This window comes from Drosophila arizonae, chromosome 3, assembly GCF_054131065.1.
Source record: "Drosophila arizonae isolate 15081-1271.41 chromosome 3, UAZ_ARI_1.0, whole genome shotgun sequence".
Classification (NCBI taxonomy): domain Eukaryota; kingdom Metazoa; phylum Arthropoda; class Insecta; order Diptera; family Drosophilidae; genus Drosophila; species Drosophila arizonae.
The window spans coordinates 22,250,882-22,269,268 of record NC_142923.1 but is presented as its reverse complement, the minus strand read 5'-3'; the positions used below and the strand labels follow the sequence as shown (position 1 = coordinate 22,269,268).

The window sequence follows — 18,387 nt, the reverse complement described above, 5'->3', positions numbered from 1 at the left end:
TTGCAGTCGTCAAATTCAACAAATAGCACGTAGTAAACAACCCAACCCCCAACCACCGACCACCCCTCCTCTCGTTCGCACTGTCCTACCTGTAATATTCGTAGGTTATGCAAATACTTCCACTGCTGTGAGTGAGTGCCATGAATGTGATTGTGAATGCAGCGTAATTCAATCATCTCTCGGCCAGCCAACACACAAATAAACAACAATCCAACACATCAATTCGGAATGTAATTCAATTAATTTTTTATATTTATTACAAATCATAGCAAAATAAATAAATTTTTAAATGTAATCGACGGAGAGGTCTAACATAACGCATAAAGAACATCGATTATTTACTAAGAAACCACGATAAACAATTAAAACCAATATGAAACTCATGAGAAGCGCAGAGAGCAGCGCTGCAGATAAATTGAATAGAATGAATTTGAATAGTTAAATAGTCGACTCAGAGCTAAAGAGAATCTAATTGTTAACGGTATTTGGAATAAACATGACACGCATTGACAAGCTTTATGAGACTCACAGAGAACAGCGCTAAGGATAAGCAGAATTTGAATAGTTTTAATAAAATTTTAAGAATGATAGTTTTGAAATCGATTTAAACTACCCCACTTCTGATTTAAATAATTTACAGGGTGAATGTGAATGGCGAATATCTGCTTTGCTTACAAAATGTTTTTTAATTGAATTTCAGATAAAAGATATAAAAATTAATTCATATATATATGGCGTAATAATTGCCCGTGGGCGTGTCGCTGACAGCGAACGAAAATAATACGTACAAACACACACACACATATGCATGTGTGTATGTGCATTTATGCATATGTATATGCATATAAATATAAATATATATATATGTAGACAGTAAATGGCATTGGAACAGTCAACTCGCTCACATTAACCGCAGATGCAGCTGAACAATGGAGTCGTGGCCTGGTCTGCTCTGGCCTGTCCTATCCTGTCCGGTCCTGTGCTGTCCTGTCCTGTCCTGGCAGGGCCTGGTCTAGCACTCGCTTCAATATTTATTGAAAGGCTGCGTGCGTGAGTAAATGACAATTTTATTGCGCAGCTCACTCATTAAAAAATTTATAGACCAGACAATGGGGTAGCCTGCCGCTGAGGTTAATAATGGCAGCGGCAGGACCTTTTAATCATCAACACAATTTCTGAACTGTTTATAGTATTTTTTGCTTTTGCAGTGTTTTGCTTTTATTGCTGCTGCTGCTGCCTGGTGTTTAAATTGCTCGACGATTTATGGAGGACAACAGGAAATTGAAAATGCCATTAAATGCGGTTACACATGGACACTTTATAGGGGGCGGGACCTGTACTTTTGTTAATGTTACTATGCAGCATATGAGGCATTCCTTCGTAACTTAATAATCACTCCATACATGCGATATAAAACACTCAGCGTGTTATAGATTAAGGAATTCGAGCAGTGAAAGTTTTTATAGTATGTAAGTATATAAAAAGTATCTATAAGTATGTATATACAGTAGAATCCCGATAATTCGAAATGGAAAGGGGATCCGTTTTTTTTTTTTTTTTTCGATTATGTATATATATTTATCGAAATATTGGGTCTTATAAACAATAAAGCTAATATTATTTCTTCATGATTAAATTTTCGATCGTAAAAAAATTAATAAAAAAAAATAGAAACAAAATGGTTAATTTAATTATGTAAAGCAATAATTAGACACATGAAAAAGATATTCTTTAAAATTTAATTTAATTTAATTAAATCGATGATAGTAGAATTAAACAAAAATAATTTATGATCAAATAAAATACTTATATGATCAATTTTATAAATATGTATATGAATGTGTGAGAAAAGCTATATTCGCCTTCTTTTATTCATACACAATATCTATTCAATTGTTTCTTTTATAATTTAAGTAGAAAAATATATTTATATACTTTTCTTTATTTGATAAAATTTTTATATTTATTTTGTTACTAATTTTATTTATTTTTAAAATCTCTTTATATTTAATTTACTTTTAATATTTATTTTTTGTTTTGAAATTGATCTATAATATTTATTTATTTAAATACGTGTATATTTCCATATAAATAATCAGATTTTGTCATCTCTAATGCAATTGCTGGTTCCATTAACAAACAACTCCACATGGTAATATAATTAAAATGAAATGAATTTCAATTTGAGCATTCGCTTACCAGACAAAAGAGTTGAAGAGTTGCTCGCTTTGCCCGTGAAGTAGACCTCAAGTGGAACACAAGGACGTAGAACTACTTTCTTTTTCTTTATTTTCCTTTTATTTTTTTTTTTTTTGCTTTCTCAATTTGCGTTAAGAGGTTGTGTTTGTATGCCGCGCGCCAAAAACTATGCAACACAAACTGTGAATGTCTTCTGGTTGCGCTGTTGGCCAACTGCCGCCGCCGATGTCAATGCCTGATGGCTGGTAATGTGATTAGTTGGCTCTGCCGCCGACGCGAATGTATGTGTGTGAGTAAATTTTAATTTAATTATGTCGTCGTCGTCGTCGTCGTCGTTGTAGTCGTCTTCGTCGTCGTCGTCGTCGTCGTCGTGCACTCCTGTTGTCCGCCTCGCTCTTCAGTTACGAAAAAACAGCTCAAAGCAAACGAGCGCAAACTAAAGACACGCACTAATAAACAAAGGCAACAATAACAGAATAAAAAAAACAAAAGCCAGCAGCGCAAGGCAGCGGGTTGTACAGTGCAGGGGGGGCGGACAGCGGGCTATACCGTTAGCACAAGTTCAGTTAACTCGACCGACAGTCCAAATAACCAAAAGCGGACGAGCGACCGAGTGTGGAATGTGTGCGTGTGCGTGTGAGTGCAAAACGAGATGCGGAATGCGAATGCGAATTGTGAACTGCGAATTGCGAACTGCGAATTGCGAACGATGCACAACGGAACCTCAGACTGTTTTAGTTGAGCGCTGACGCTGACGCTGGCTGCTCTGTCGCTGTCCTTCTGGCGATGGCTGGCAATCGAATGCAACTGCTGCCGCTGCCTGCTACAAGCGACTGCTCGGCGTCTCTGTTGCATGCGCTGGGGCGAGCTGTGCGAGGAACGTTGCGGCAATGGAACACTCGCGACTCACTTTGCCTTTTGAGTGCAACTTGCAGGCAGCTGAGTGTTCCGGAACGGGTTGGAAATTACTAAAACACACCAAGAGCACACACCTGTGCTTGAGACGGTGGGGGTGTCTGTCCATGTGTCCATGTGTGTGTGTGTGTAAGCATGTGCATGTGTGCGTGTGCATGTGTTTTATATTGACAAGACAGCTAGACGAAAATTTAATTGAGTTTACGATACTTACACCCTACTTAGAGCGCACACAATTCAATATTTGGCTCATTACTGAACTCTAAGGGTAGTTTGGCCTAGGGGCTGGGTTACCCACTACACATGCCTGTATTAAAAAGCCATAACATTCAAATTATTGCTTTTTACAAACACCTATTTACTATCGGCTATTTGTGTACTTTGCCGCCGGGGTAGTTGAACAAGCAATTTAAGCCAAGGAAGAACAAGAAATGGAATGAAGTACATGAAATTAGGTCCAACAGCCCAAACGATGTGGATGCCCATGTAACTGTTCCTTAATTAAAACTATTAGCAACCAGCTGATCCCAAAGAATTTCGTAACTAAATTCAAGCAGTTAAGCTACAGATTATGGTTAACAAAGCAGAGGAGAGATTTAATAGAGGTATCAAACTAGACTCAAACTAAAATGGAGTCTCCTTGAAGTCTATTTGAAAGCTAAATATTATTTAATAAATAAATATTATAATAATATTATGTGTTATACCATCCAAAAAAAAAAATACAAATCTTTGCGTATTACTTGAATGAAAAATACAGGTTTTATAAAGGCACATTATAACATTTTGAAAACATATATCTCTATAGAATATCTCTAAAATCATTAGCATTGGAATTATAGATATTATTAATAGATGATATATTTAGCCTATGCATTAACTATAGGATGCCTCTGATTCGAATTGTATTTATTATGCTTGCAACAGTAGCAGCAGCAGAAGCTGCAGGAGTAGCAGCAGGAGCAGTAGCAGCAACAGCAGCTATTATACCCACATCTTTCGATATGGCTGCCTGGTTAGCTGTCTGGATTGTATATCCTGGTCTTTGTGTGGCTTGCGCTGTGCCTGTCCAACTGGCTGTTGCACCTGTTCTACAATATATACATATATACAAAATGTAATGATGCGCCTGGTCGGATGCTACCTCTACCGCTGCCGCGTGTGGAAGGCAGTTTCATGTGGCAGCACCGACAGGCGCCACAATAAAAGCGTTGCACGCACTGCAATATGCAACAGTTGCAAATACGCAAACAGAGCCAAAGAGCTGCGGTTACAGAGCCCCCTGTGTGTATATATGTGTGTGTGTGTGTGTGTGTGAGAGTGTGTTCGTCTCTGTCTATGTAAAGTAAGTCGTTGTGTAATCTATCCATGAAAGTCGCTTCCTTTTTGCATTTTGTATGCTTAACGCATCGTTTGGTCCTGCAAATTGGGTTTTCAATGTTGTTGTTGCCGCCGCTTTTGTTGTATTTCACATTTCACTCGCAAAATAAAGTGAAGCGAAAATGTTGACGTTTACGTCGATTGGATATGCCTTTGACATAACCGCATATCAATTGTGCCAAAAGCATTCGCCTTGGCCCCTTCGACCTTGGCTTTAAGGCGGAAAAACTGTTGCTTTGCTTTGTCAATTAAACAGGTTAAGATACAGATACAGATACAGATACAGATACAGATACAGATACAGATACAGATACAGATACAGATACAGATACAGATACAGATACAGATACAGATACAGATACAGATACAGATACAGATACAGATACAGATACAGATACAGATACAGATACAGATAAAGATACAGATACAGATACAGATACAGATACAGATACAGATACAGATACAGATACAGATACAGATACAGATACAGATACAGATACAGATTCAGGTACAGGTACAGGTACAGGCACAGATACAGATACAGATACAGATACAGATACAGATACAGATACAGATTCAGGTACAGGTACAGGTACAGGCACAGATACAGATACAGATACAGATACAGATACAGATACAGATACAGATACAGATACAGATACAGATACAGATACAGATACAGATACAGATACAGATACAGATACAGATACAGATACAGATACAGATACAGATACAGATACAGATACAGATACAGATACAGATACAGATACAGATACAGATACAGGTACAGATACAGATACAGATACGATACAGATACAGATACAGATACAGATACAGATACAGATACAGATACAGATACAGATACAGATACAGATACAGATACAGATACAGATACAGATACAGATACAGATACAGATACAGATACAGATACAGATACAGATACAGATACAGATACAGATACAGATACAGATACAGATACAGATACAGATACAGATACAGATACAGATACAGATACAGATACAGATACAGATACAGATACAGATACAGATACAGATACAGATACAGATACAGATACAGATACAGATACAGATACAGATACAGATACAGATACAGATACAGATACAGATACAGATACAGATACAGATACAGATACAGATACAGATACAGATACAGATACAGATACAGATACAGATACAGATACAGATACAGATACAGATACAGATACAGATACAGATACAGATACAGATACAGATACAGATACAGATACAGATACAGATACAGATACAGATACAGATACAGATACAGATACAGATACAGATACAGATACAGATACAGATACAGATACAGATACAGATACAGATACAGATACAGATACAGATACAGATACAGATACAGATACAGATACAGATACAGATACAGATACAGATACAGATACAGATACAGATACAGATTCAGGTACAGGTACAGGTACAGGCACAGGTACAGGTACAGGTACAGATACAGATACAGATACAGATACAGATATAGATACAGATACAGATGCAGATACAGATACAGATACAGATACAAAAACAGATACGTTATATACATATAAACCACAGGCCACACTGAGATACATTCATATCTACTTTAGAGATACTCGCAGCACAACCAGCAAATTGCCACAGTATGCAATTTATGCTTGCTTTGGCAACATACGAATGCGTGTTTGCCAGTGGGGGCTGAAGCGGAGGAGGGACCTGCCTAATAGGATTGCGGCTGTAATTTTTGGGGCACTTGCGTTTTTGCAGTCTTGAAATGTGCTCCAAATTCGGGCGCTGATGCGACTAATGTTGGCCCTTCCGCCTCAAACGCAATTTTCAAGCTATTCGTCAAGCGAACTGCTCTCTCAACTTTTCTACATTCAATGGAAATATGAAATCAACTGTAATAATCCAGACTTTATTAAATATTATATTTAAAAAAAAAAACTTAAATTTTTATTTTTCCTATTTGAATTCATTTAGAATATTAACTAGAAATAAGTTCCTCGCATATTTTATACAAGCTTTAAGAAATGTGTTTATATATCAATTTATTATAATATTGAATTCACCATAAAAAACTTATACAATCAAAAATAATGATTTTAACCATGAAATATGAATATTGAATTTTTTATGAATATAACAAAAAGAAATTGTTTTAGATTCACAGACGCTTTCAAGCAATCTAAAGTATCGTTTAATTATCCCCAATTCTGCTACAGTATTTTATATTAGTATATAAGATGAAAACGCTATATATTTATTTAAAGTTATAAATAATTTGTTTTCAACAAATTCTATAATTCAACAAAAAATCGCAACAAAAAACATAATACCCAAAATAGTTACCGCCAATTTCATATTCCGACATGCAAACACTTTAACATGAGTATAAATGTTAACATCCAGTGTGGAGCACAAAGAGAGCCGCAATAACAGAGGCAGAGGATTGCAGGCAAATAACGGTGCTTGCCGTAAATCAAATTACGATACATACGTACACCATTAATAATCTGCTTTTGTGCAATTGTCATGAAATATAACGATCTGATACACACATAATTACTCTTTAAAAAAAAAAGTAAATAAAAATACAGATAAATAACACATTTTAACTATTTTTTCCAACACTTTCGCGGTAATAAACAGCACTGTCAGACTACTCAAGTTGCACTGTTAAGTTCAGCCAATCTGTTACTACGAATACTGTCGAAAATACTATCGATATGTTGCATGCGATACATCAATGCTGTCAACCTATCGAAGCCAGCTGTACAAACGAGGCGGAAAAACTCAAAAGAAACAGATAAAACATAGAGTGACGCTTGCTTTTTGCGCCACACAAAGAAAAACGCAAAATTAAAATAATTATATTTTTAATTAGACTAAATTTTGAAATAGTGAACCGAAAAACGCTGCCAATATGCCGCGTACCAAGATAACAAAGAACTCGAAACGGAACCGCGAGGCCGCCAATCGCGAGGAGAAGATACGCATATACGAATTAAAAATGGATTCCGTGCTGATGAGCATCGACGATCTGGAGCAGCGCTACAATGCGATGGTCGAGACGCAGCTGCAGGGCGTTACGTTGCGCCTGCAATCGGAGTTGCGCGAAATGAAAATGTGCGACTTCCTGGAAATTCTGCCCAACCTGGAGCACTTTGGCGACTTCAAGGCCAGCGATCAGACGCAGCATCTGGGCTCGCAGTCCATGTACAGCAATACAACAAATGGCGGCGACGTCGCCGGCGGCAGCAGCACCAACTGCGCAGCTGTAACTGCAGCGGCCAGCAGTCGCAATGACGAAGGTATTTATTTGTTGTTGTTTTTGTTTTTCGTCAATATTTTTGTCTCTGCTTCTTGGTGGCGCGGTCTCTAACCTCTGCTCTAATCTTCTACTAATTCTAACATTTTTGTCATCATTTACACACACATACATGCACATGCGCGCACACACATACAACCACATCCACATCTACGTCACATTTGCTGGTGCACACTCTATTTAGGCTACCTTACAGAGGACAGCAGCCTGGGCGGCGCCGTCAGCTGCAGCAGCGCCAGCACCCTGTCCGCATACACCGGCTCCATGCTGCGCTCGGCCAAGGCCATGCGCACACCCGGACCGCTGCACTCGGCGCGTGCGCGCCGCGAGCGTCGCAGTCGCTCGGCCTGCGGCAGCGTCATACCCAAGGTACTGGGCAACACAAGCACAGCCATTGCCGCCGGCAGCAGCAACAGCATCATCATCCCGAACGGCCATCGCAATTCGCGCAGCAAAATGCGCACCCCAATGGCCACACGACCAAAGGCCATCAGCGCCGATCGTACGCCGCGCATGCTGAAGAAGCGCAACACATCGCCCAGCACGCCGCCCATGGCCTTCCTGCGCTGGCCCAAGCCCGGCGAGGTGGCGCTCTCCAAATACGGCAGTCCCATCGTGGCTCAGGTGTAAGTAATGTCGTCTCCACTCTCTCCCATATGTCTACCTATTCAATTGGTTAAATCCCGATTCCCTTTTCTTACAGCATGCCCGACAAATTTGCGAATGTGAATATACCCATACGCAATGGCGTATTATCGCTGCGGCCCAAGAAACTGGCCGAGGTTAAAGCAGAGCTGCTGGAGAATTTGGACGAGGACACTCTAAATCAGATCCGCACATTGCACGAAAGCTTGCAATTGATTGTGAACACGGCCAACAAGGCTGGCCTCAAATAACCCATAGAGCTCGTCGTCATCTTCAATCTATCTTAAAACAATCCAAAACTACATATAGATATATGTTCGCTAACCATATACAATACGTATTTTATGTTCGTTTAGTTTGTTAAGTTCAGTTTCCCATATTTCAATCGTTTTTAAAGTGTATTTAAAAATTAAGTTGTCTCAAGTTAATAAAAATTTCAATGCTCGAACGCAGCAGGCGCAGCAGCCTTAACTAATCTAAACTGAAACTCAAATCGAGAACGAGGCATTTACCGAACATTTCTTTTCATCTCGAGATGCCACGCACTAAAGTAGCCAAACGTAAACGCCTGCAGGTGCGCGAGGAGGCGGAGCGCGAGGATCAACTGAGATTGGCGCAAATGAAGATCGAGTCGGCGCTGGAGAAGATCGATGAGCTGGGCAGGCGCAGCATACAACAGGTGCACAATCAGCTCCAGCTCATTATGGCGCGCACACACGATCACGTGCTGCACATGAAGTGGAGCGACTTTATGCAACTCAATCTCCAGCACTTTGAGGACTATCGTTGCTTGGGTGAGTAGCTTGCCTCGAATCATTTGTAGCTCTCTTATACCCTGTACCCCCATCGACAACTGGAAATCGGAGTATAGTGGCTTTCTCTAAATGTATGTGTCGTACAGACAGAGGAGGAGGCGTGGCAAACAGTATATACACTTATTCTAGATCAGGGCAACAAGCTGAGTCGATTTAGCCATATCCGTCGGTCCGTATGAACGCGTCGATCTCAGCTTTTATAAGAGCTAAGGATTTGAAATTTCTTGTAGGTATTTTCCTGTATACCACGCCCAGATAGAGTTTATTAATAAATCGATAACTACTCCAGTTCTGTGTTACCGACTAAAACCCCTATCAACCTCCAGTTGTACAATTACAACTCCTAAATCTTTGGAAAAAAAATCTCAAAATTTTGCATATAAGGGAAGGTGTGTTTAATAGAGTTTCGATTATTTTAATACTTTAGATACTAGCTCCAAATATTTAAGAGTTGTCATTTTTCAAACAGCAAATGCTGAAAGTTTCATTAAATTCCTTTAAGTTAACAGAAATGATTTAATAATTAACGAAATCAGGCAGCGCCTTTTCTATCTATCCGGGTATTTCCTAGTCGAGTACTGCGAATAGAGTATTCCGGCTTGTTTCAACATTCTGTTCTCCTTGCAGCAGCTCCACCCAAAATGCGCAGTCAGTCGATCGCACGCAGCAGCCGTCTGCGCACACCGCAGCCCCAGAAGCCACCGGTGGCACGGCTCCAGGTGCAGTCCGTGGATCGGGCTGTGCTGCGGCGTGTCGAGCTGCCGGCTATGGCGCTCCTGCGCTGGCCCAAGCCCGGCGAGCTGGCGCTCTCCACCGGCGGCAGTCCGCTCGCCGTGCAGACGTGAGACTTGAACTTATATCTAATACCACTTTTTTTAATCAGTTAACTCACCAACTTCCTTCCATTTGCAGCTTTCCCGATCGCTGTGCCAATGTCCACATACCCACCAAGGCGGGCGTTCTCAAGCTGAAGCCGCAGAAGCTCTCGGAGGTGAAGCGCGAGGTGCTCAAGCAGCTGGACTCGACTACTCTGAATCAGATCAAGACTCTCAATTCCAATCTGCACATGATTGTGGACATGGCCAACAAGCTGGGCAAACTCTAAGCGCAACTTCAATTCTTCTTCTTCTTCATCTTATTTCATTAATATTTTATTTAGTCTTTTTCATTTTCTCATTTTCAATGTTGTTTTTGTTTTTGTTTTCAAACATTAAGTGTACGTGTGTTGATGTTGCCTGTGTTGCTGTTGTTGTTGTTGTTGTTGCTGTTGTTGCAATTTCATTGTATATTTAATTTATAATTAATAAATTTAAGTATTCATAGATTTGTAAGTACAAACATAAACGTAGCGCACATAATATTAATTCTTAGTATTTTCATTCTCTTTGCTTTTTTTATGTAAATTCATTTTGTTTGAATTTTGTAAATTCCAAAAATTTCCATTTACACATGTACAATTATTTATTAATTACTTAAAAAATTAATGCCTTTAAGTTTAGTTGTTTTTTTTTTTTTTTTTCTTTCCTTTTTGCATAACAAATGTTTTCTGAAAATTGTTTTTATAATTATTTTTCGCTTGTGTGAAAGTTTCTATATAATTTGCAACTGTGTGCGGGTTGTATATATGTGTGTGAGTGTGTATGTTTGTTTAGTAGATAGAAATACAATACATAGCAAAAAGGTACATAGACTTATATAAAATATGTATGAATTATTATTACATAATAGTTTTTTTTTTTTTCGTTTGAATAGAGTGTGTGAGAGGGAAAAAGACAACATATAAACAGTGACAAGGGACCAGTGACAGTGAACGAACAGTGACAAGTGACAATAACACAAATATAACATTTAACATCTATGTGGCTTGCATTTGATTTTTAACTTTATATTTTCATTCATTAATTTAATTTTATTTATTTTTTGTTATTGGTTGTATTTCATAGACAATTGCTTATACACTGAACAAAAAGAAACGTTTAATATAAATCAACATAGGCAAAGAGAATATACACATAAATATATGAATGTGCCTAACAGGTTAATACTTAGTATATAGATGCATATGTAGATGATTTGAACTGAAGTTTGCTCGAAATTAAAACTGATTTCATTCCCATGTACGTGTATATACCTTATCCAATGCCTAGCGAAAACTAACCTAACGTTAATCAGTTAAGTTGATCTCTAACTAACTCTAAACTCAAACTCTCGACACTTACCACCAAATCTGCATACCTGTTCAAACTATATATATTTATACTTGCATATACTTATATACTTATACATCTTTTCGTTTTTGCATTCAGTTTTTCCTTTCTCTTTTGTTTTCTTTCTTTTAACACAGCCAATCAACAATAGATCCTCCCAGCTTTTCCGATACAAAATCTATATATAGCAGCAGAAATAATAAATGTTTAATGTTAATAATTCAATTGCAGGCGTTTTGCTCTCTAATTGTTACCTTGCCTAAGTATTCCAGTGTATATGTATGTGTGTGTGAGGGAGAGAGAGAGTTTATAATGTGTATAAATATCTAATCTTGTATTTGAAAGTATTTGTGGTTATTCATGAATTTCTTGTTCTTGTTTATACAAAATTGTGCTATAATTTGTTTTTCTTTCACTATTTTTCCATTTGTTAATAACTATTTAGGCTGCTGTTTTAGAATTTGTTATAACGTTTTTTAAATGCTAATGTTTATTCATATATATAATTCTGTTTGCTTTGTATTAGTTGTTGTTTTTGGGCACTACTTATTACGGTTCAGGGCTTCATTTTGTAATTATAATAAATAGTTTTTTATTTTTATTTTATATATATATATTTGTTTAACAATTTGTGGTTGTTTGTTGCAGGCTGATGCACGGGTACAGGGCGTTGCATTTTGTATTTTTTGTTATTTAATAATTTATTTCATTTTTCTTTGTTTTACTTTTTATTTTGGTACAAATTTATGGTACTAGGTTGCAAAAAGAGAGAATAAAACTATATACAGATCTAAAAGAAAATATATCATTAATAAACCAAATAGAATTGTTAAAAAGTTGAATTCATATTTACAATAATCTTAATTAACTTAATTAGATGTGCTTGTAACTTAATTCTAAATATATGTATACTTTTATATATATATAGTTATATATCAAAATGGAAATTGTGAAACTTTTTTTTTTTTGCTGTATAATTCGTAGCTAGCTTTAGGTGTAATATATTTATGAAATTAATTTTTGTTATGCATATGGAATTTTCTTTTTCTTTTTGTAAATATTTGTTTGCTCAATATATATATAATTTTATATATATGTATAGTTTATGTATAACTATTTCAGTAATTTCGTATATATATATATAATTTTGTATGCTTATAAATTAATTAATTTCATTAAATGCTTAAATTCATTAATGCACTTTATATGTACTTTTTGTGTGTGTATGTGTGTGAAATTTGCTATAATCGTTTGCCAAGTCGCTTAAATATATAAATATATATGTATATATATATACGTATGCAATTAAACCTAACTTGCATTATTCAAACCTATACTTAAATGCAGTATACTTGTGTATATATATTTTATATATATATAAATTTATTATTATTATTTTTTTTTATTTTTATTTATTTATTTATTTATTTTTTTTTTTTTGTTCATCTGTTTGAGGTCATATTCGAGCATAAATCAACACTTCGATGACAACCAGGGGCCTGCAGTTATCAATAATCTGTTTATATCATCCCTTTGAGGTCTTATTCGAGCATAAATAAAAACTTAGATGACAGCCAAGGGCCTTCTTGCGAAAATTATTGGATAATCTGCCCATTAAACTAGACACCAAAACATTCATTAATAGCGAAGTTTGATAGAGTTTAGTGGGTGAAATTGTTCAAGTAAGACATAGACATAGAGTAAAATACTTAATTTAAAATTGAATCAAATAACTGCATAGATATATATGTATGTATATCTAACGCTTTCCATACTTTCACTTTCACTTTAATTTAATTGCATTAAATGTAGCCTCTTAAAATAACTGAAATTCAACTAATTATTCACGTAACTTAAATTACCCCATTGTATTTGTATATATAATATATGTATGTACAAATAATTATATTAACATTACTTTAATTATATTTGATTTTCATTAATTTATGTATAAATTTGTATGTTTATTATAGGTTTTCCATTTTTGAACTTAACGAGAGGTATTTCTATTTTCCCAAGTGCTTAATATCGCCATTTCTTTATGCACATTTACTTTATTATGATTATTTTTTAATTCATTTAATTTTGTATTACTTATCGTTGTTGTTGTTGTTGGTGTAGTTGTAGTTTTCTCAGCATCATAATTTGTTAAGTAAACAAATGATAATAATAAAAGAAAAATATATAAATAAATGCACACTTTCCCATTTTTGTTTGTTTTTTATTTTTATATATTGTATATAAATTTTTATTTAGGATCTGTTTGCATTTTAAACATATTTAATAAAATTAAAAAAAACTATATTTAATATATATATGTATATGTATATTATAATTTTGTATAGCTTTTGTTTTGTTTTTGTTTTTTTCGTGTTTTAAAATAGTGTTTATAACGATTGAACCCAACTACAGTTTTATAGAATTACAGAAAATCAAAAATCAATAATAATAATAATAATTATACAATAAAAAATTGAGAAACTAAACAACGTTTCTCGCAATAAAGTTGAAGAAATTGTGATATGCTACATAATATGTAAAGAATATAATAATAATAATATGTATATAATAAGTAAAAAATATTGTGTATGTTATCGTTAAAACGTTCGTTACAAATTAGTTTAAACAAAAACCTGTAAAATAGCCTTCACATTGAATCGCTACGTCGACTTTTGTGCAGTGCGCGCGCGCATTTCTAACTGCTCATTAAAAGCATACAAATCAATTAATTAATTCACTAAATTATCAATTACAATTTCTTAAATAATATATATATCAAGTATATGTATAAAATTGTGAAAAATATATGTACAATCAACGTTACACAATTAGAGTGCAGCTCGAAATCAAATAGCATAACAAATATAGATACATACATATAACTAAATGTTGTTTGAAAATTGAATTGAATATGCCAAATAATTGTCGTTGTTGTTCAGATTGAAATGAAATCGGGTGTATGCACAAATCCATATATAAAGAATAGAAAACATTTGGAAAAAGAATAGAACAAAAATCGTATAGAATGTTGTCTGGCTGGGACAGGTTCTATAGCAACAAATATTAGCAACATTAGTATACGTAAAGGTTTAACAAATTATCACACTGAAAAAAATTCAACACTAATTTTAAATATATAAATATACCCATATACATTACTATATATATATATATGTATACATCTGTATAAATGTGTGTGCTATATGCTTAAATAGTTCGTTCAAATTGTATACGTTTTATCATTGTTTGTTTGTTAGTTATTTTAGTTAATCATAACACTAATGCCGTTATAATTTAAAGCCGATCTCGCTTGTTTGTATAAATATACACATATTCATATACAGATACATCTACATACATGTATATATTTGTATAATTATATTATCTTTAGAGTTATACTTATGTCCATAATAAACAACAGCTTGAAACGTTGCGTTATCTATATATAAATATATATGCATGTACACGTATATATATATATATTTATACACACATGTATACATATACAAATATGTTTTTTGTATATATAACATCTTAGTCTACGTTTTATGTTTAAACGTAATAAATATGTTTTTTTTTTCTCTTGTATAATTTTTAGCAGCTTTTCAAAATATTTAACTATAGCTTGTTATTTTATACATAATTTGTTGTTATTTTTTCCTTTTAGACGAGGTTCCCATTTTTTTTTTTGTTTTTTTTTTTTTTTTTTTCCTTACAATTAATATTTGCTAGTGCTAATAATAAATATATATTTAATATATTTTAACGTTTTGGCTTATCGTATAGTGCAGCTAATATAATTTAAATTTAACATTTACACCTTCCTAGACGTTCGTTCGCTTTTGTTTAAATTTTCTTGCAAGCCTTGTGAAATGCTGCGACTTTCATTTAATTTAATTTAGTTTAAGTTTAATTTATTTAGTTTTCTTTTTTCACTTTTAAAGGGAAAACATTCTGAGAGCCTTAAATGCGTTTGAAGAACATAAATTGTTGCTGTTGTTGTGGTTGTTATTTAGAAGTTGTTGTTGTTGCTGTTGTTGTTGTTGTTCTTGAGTCCTGGAATTGCGGTTTAGGTGCCTTAGGGTCACCTCGATGCGCTGCTTGTGAAGAAGTCCGCTGTGAGCAGTTGAATAGAGAAACTCAATTGAAATTTGGAACATGATCAAGTCGATTTATACTCTCTACTCACGCGTCTCGAAGCTGAAGCCCAGCGTTGGGTCTGGCGGCGTATTGAGCATTGGATTACCGCTGCTGCCGCTGCCTGTGGGCGTGGCATTGCCCATGGAATTTGTACTATTGCCGCTACCGCCGCCGCCTCCAATCATTGGTCCCTGCTGCAACGGACTCTGCGGTGTCTGACCCCGCTGCGCCACGCCCGCACCGCCTACGCCAACGCCAACGCCCACACCGCCACCCGTCGCAGCCGCCGCCGCCTGATGAGCGCGCACACTGACAACGGCGCGCAGCTCCTGCTTGACAAAGTCCGAGTTGACATTTCCGCCAGTCACGCCTCCACCGACGCCGCCGCCCCCATTGCCAGCTGCAAGAATTGAAGAAATTTATAGAATTAGACTAGATTATCGTAGGCAAATATTGTGCACCCACAACAAAAAAAGGTTTTTAGTCACAATTATTGTTGAACTTAACTAGACATGGAACATAAATAAATACACAACAGACAACAGAATACAACATATACATATATATATCGAGATATAGATAAAAACATAAATGTTATACATAAAATATAATTAATAAATATAAAATCATATCAAATAATATGCAACACTTAAATATGAAGACTGGTTCTGTTCAGGGGTTGGGGCTGGGATTAGGGTTGCAAATAAGGGTCGTACAGATATATATAGTATATATACACTATGCTATATATGTACCATGTGACAGGTTTTTTGTATTGATTATAATTAAACATAACATTTAAAATATTTATGAGTTACTCAGTTGGACTTTTGTTTGTTAATTTTATTTCTGTTTATAACTGTTTTTCACTTTAAATTTAGTATAATTTGTTATTCATTATTATAATAAATTTAAATTGTTAATTAAAGAATAAAATGAATTTGTCTAGACTTTCAGCTTAAACCTGTAAATGATTTAAGACCTAATAATTAATTATATTTTTATACAATTAAAATTATTTATTTTAAATAATTTATGAATTTATAATTTTTTTTTTTTTTACTCAAGTTAAATTTACAATTAAAATTAAGCAATTTCTTATATATTTTTAGCAAGTTTTTAATAGTTTTTTTATATTTATATATATTTTATTAAATTTACATTTATTATATTTTTAATAAAATTAAATAAATTAAAAATTTATAATATAAATTTCCGGTAAATAAATACTAGATCTTAGCAGACATTCCTAATTGCATGAATAATTTGATTTATATTTTATTTTATTTTATTTTTTTTTATTTTAATTTATTTATTTTTTTTCTAATAAATAATTTTGTTGCTGTCCAACTGAATTCCTTGCATAAATATGTGTTTATAATAAATAAAAACCAATTTAAATATTAAACATAAACAATTTATATATAAATATACATTCTTCCCCCATTTAACTAATATATTTTCGACTTGGTTTTTGGATTTTTCTGGCTATGTCTAAAGTCTTTACACGGAGGGTTAATACAGTGGGGTGCAGCGCCTAATGACTACCCGTTAAATATATATACAGATCTATGCCTAGGTTATATACAAAGATCATTTAGATATACGTATGTGTGTGGCACAGTTATACAAATACACGTAAATGTGGTTAGGCAAGAGATGTTGTGTTCGAGGAGGCCCAAGGATATTTTTCTTTTCTTTTTAGTCTTTTTTTTTTATGTACATAAATGTGTGTGTTTATGAGGCTTGTGTGTGAGTGTGTGTGTGTGTGTGTGGATCGTTGAGCGAGTGCTTTGGGGTTCGCTTATTTATATACACAATGATTAGCTCGAATTTCGTATTATATATACATATAGATATTGTTCATATGTATGCATGACATGTGATTACAGCGAGCGAGCGAGCAGAGCGAGATAAATATATATTGATATAGTGTGTGTGTGTGTGAGAGATAGACGAGAGATGGAGAGAGAGAGAGAGAGTTCAAGTGTGAGCACACGGCTTACCGGTCTGCGCTCGACCATAGAAATCATTCGCCTGCTGCGCCTGACCGTACGCAGCGAGTGCTGCATAACCACCGCCGCCAACGCCACCGCCGCCGCCACCACCCAGCCCAATGATGCCGTTGCCACCGCCACTGCCCATTCCGCCCACGCCCATCATGGCCGGATGGGGGGACATGTTCAGTCCGTTCATTAGTTGTTGCTGTTGCTGCTGGTGTTGGTGTTGTTGCTGTTGTTGTTGGCTGGCGGCGGCAGCCCCATTATCATTGTGGTTGCTGCTGTTGTTGTTGCCACTGTTGTTGTTGTTGTTGTGGTTGTTGCCTGGCGACAAACCGAAACGCGTTGAGCCTGTTTCGGTTAAGCGTTTGATTTTTTGGCTTTTGTTAAAATCTATTCAAATATTAACAATGTGTGTGTGTGTGTGTGAAACGGTGTTGGTATGCGTGTGTGTGTGTGTGTGTGTGGTGAAGCTCTTCATGTATTGATATTTAGTACAGTAATTAGGGCAAGCGGCATTTTGTGAACTAGTTCACGCTGCATTGTGTTCTAAGTCCTTGTGATTTGTACGCGTTATAAGATTTCAATTTTTTGGAGTTGGAACTAGTTCCGCTTTTCATAAAGAACTAGTTCATAAAACTTATAAATTTCCTTTGCACTTTTACATGCGTATTTAGATGTGTGTATTTTTGGTACTAGCTATGAACTTAAGATATGTGAACTAGTTCATTT

The 18,387-nt window shown here is 35.2% G+C and overlaps 4 protein-coding genes across 8 annotated transcripts in view; 2 read left to right on the top strand and 2 right to left on the bottom strand.

Moving 5' to 3' along the window:
* Nucleotides 1-3,030, bottom strand: part of Ggamma30A (guanine nucleotide-binding protein subunit gamma-e) — a 73,438-nt gene extending 70,408 nt beyond the window's left edge. The window contains exon 1 of the mRNA XM_018003931.2: nucleotides 2,200-3,030. The gene's annotated coding sequence lies outside the window, so the exon portion shown is untranslated. The remainder of the gene's footprint in view (nucleotides 1-2,199) is intronic.
* A 4,230-nt stretch (nucleotides 3,031-7,260) lies between these two features.
* Nucleotides 7,261-8,974, top strand: borr (borealin-related). Of its 2 annotated transcripts, none has more exons than XM_018003928.2 (3): nucleotides 7,261-7,831; nucleotides 8,045-8,474; nucleotides 8,552-8,974. In XM_018003928.2, exons 1-3 carry the CDS (start codon nucleotides 7,444-7,446, stop codon nucleotides 8,742-8,744), a joined length of 1,011 nt encoding a protein of 336 aa, XP_017859417.1. In that variant the 5' UTR covers nucleotides 7,261-7,443; the 3' UTR covers nucleotides 8,745-8,974. The 2 variants fall into 2 exon arrangements, with proteins under 2 accessions (XP_017859417.1, XP_017859415.1); XM_018003926.2 differs by having other exon boundaries at nucleotides 7,262-7,831; nucleotides 8,033-8,474.
* Nucleotides 8,975-9,028: 54 nt separating this feature from the next.
* On the top strand, nucleotides 9,029-11,264 carry aust (australin). Of its 2 annotated transcripts, none has more exons than XM_018003930.2 (3): nucleotides 9,029-9,287; nucleotides 9,939-10,149; nucleotides 10,221-11,264. In XM_018003930.2, the coding sequence occupies exons 1-3, from the start codon at nucleotides 9,029-9,031 to the stop codon at nucleotides 10,411-10,413; spliced, it is 663 nt and encodes a 220-aa protein (XP_017859419.1). In that variant the 3' UTR covers nucleotides 10,414-11,264. The 2 variants fall into 2 exon arrangements, with proteins under 2 accessions (XP_017859419.1, XP_017859418.1); XM_018003929.2 differs by having other exon boundaries at nucleotides 9,936-10,149.
* Nucleotides 10,803-18,387, bottom strand: part of tai (basic helix-loop-helix family member taiman) — a 123,091-nt gene continuing 115,506 nt past the window's right edge. For 2 of the 3 annotated variants that reach the window (XM_089463327.1, XM_089463328.1), the window contains 3 exons: nucleotides 17,662-18,006; nucleotides 15,705-16,055; nucleotides 10,803-15,631 (listed from right to left, as the gene is read on the bottom strand). In XM_089463327.1, coding sequence (XP_089319453.1) covers nucleotides 15,600-15,631; nucleotides 15,705-16,055; nucleotides 17,662-18,006 — 728 coding nt within the window. In that variant the 3' untranslated portion in view covers nucleotides 10,803-15,599. The remainder of the gene's footprint in view (nucleotides 15,632-15,704; nucleotides 16,056-17,661; nucleotides 18,007-18,387) is intronic. The other variant, XM_089463329.1, reaches the window with a different exon arrangement.

Coding starts and splice junctions, on each gene's coding strand:
- borr (XM_018003926.2), top strand. CDS start 7,444: ATGCCGCGTACCAAGATAACAAAGAACTCGAAACGGAACCGCGAGGCC. Junction 7,832..8,032: donor CAGCAGTCGCAATGACGAAG/GTATTTATTTGT, acceptor CACTCTATTTAG/GCTACCTTACAGAGGACAGC. Junction 8,475..8,551: donor AGTCCCATCGTGGCTCAGGT/GTAAGTAATGTC, acceptor CTTTTCTTACAG/CATGCCCGACAAATTTGCGA.
- aust (XM_018003929.2), top strand. CDS start 9,029: ATGCCACGCACTAAAGTAGCCAAACGTAAACGCCTGCAGGTGCGCGAG. Junction 9,288..9,935: donor TGAGGACTATCGTTGCTTGG/GTGAGTAGCTTG, acceptor TTCTCCTTGCAG/CAGCTCCACCCAAAATGCGC. Junction 10,150..10,220: donor AGTCCGCTCGCCGTGCAGAC/GTGAGACTTGAA, acceptor TTCCATTTGCAG/CTTTCCCGATCGCTGTGCCA.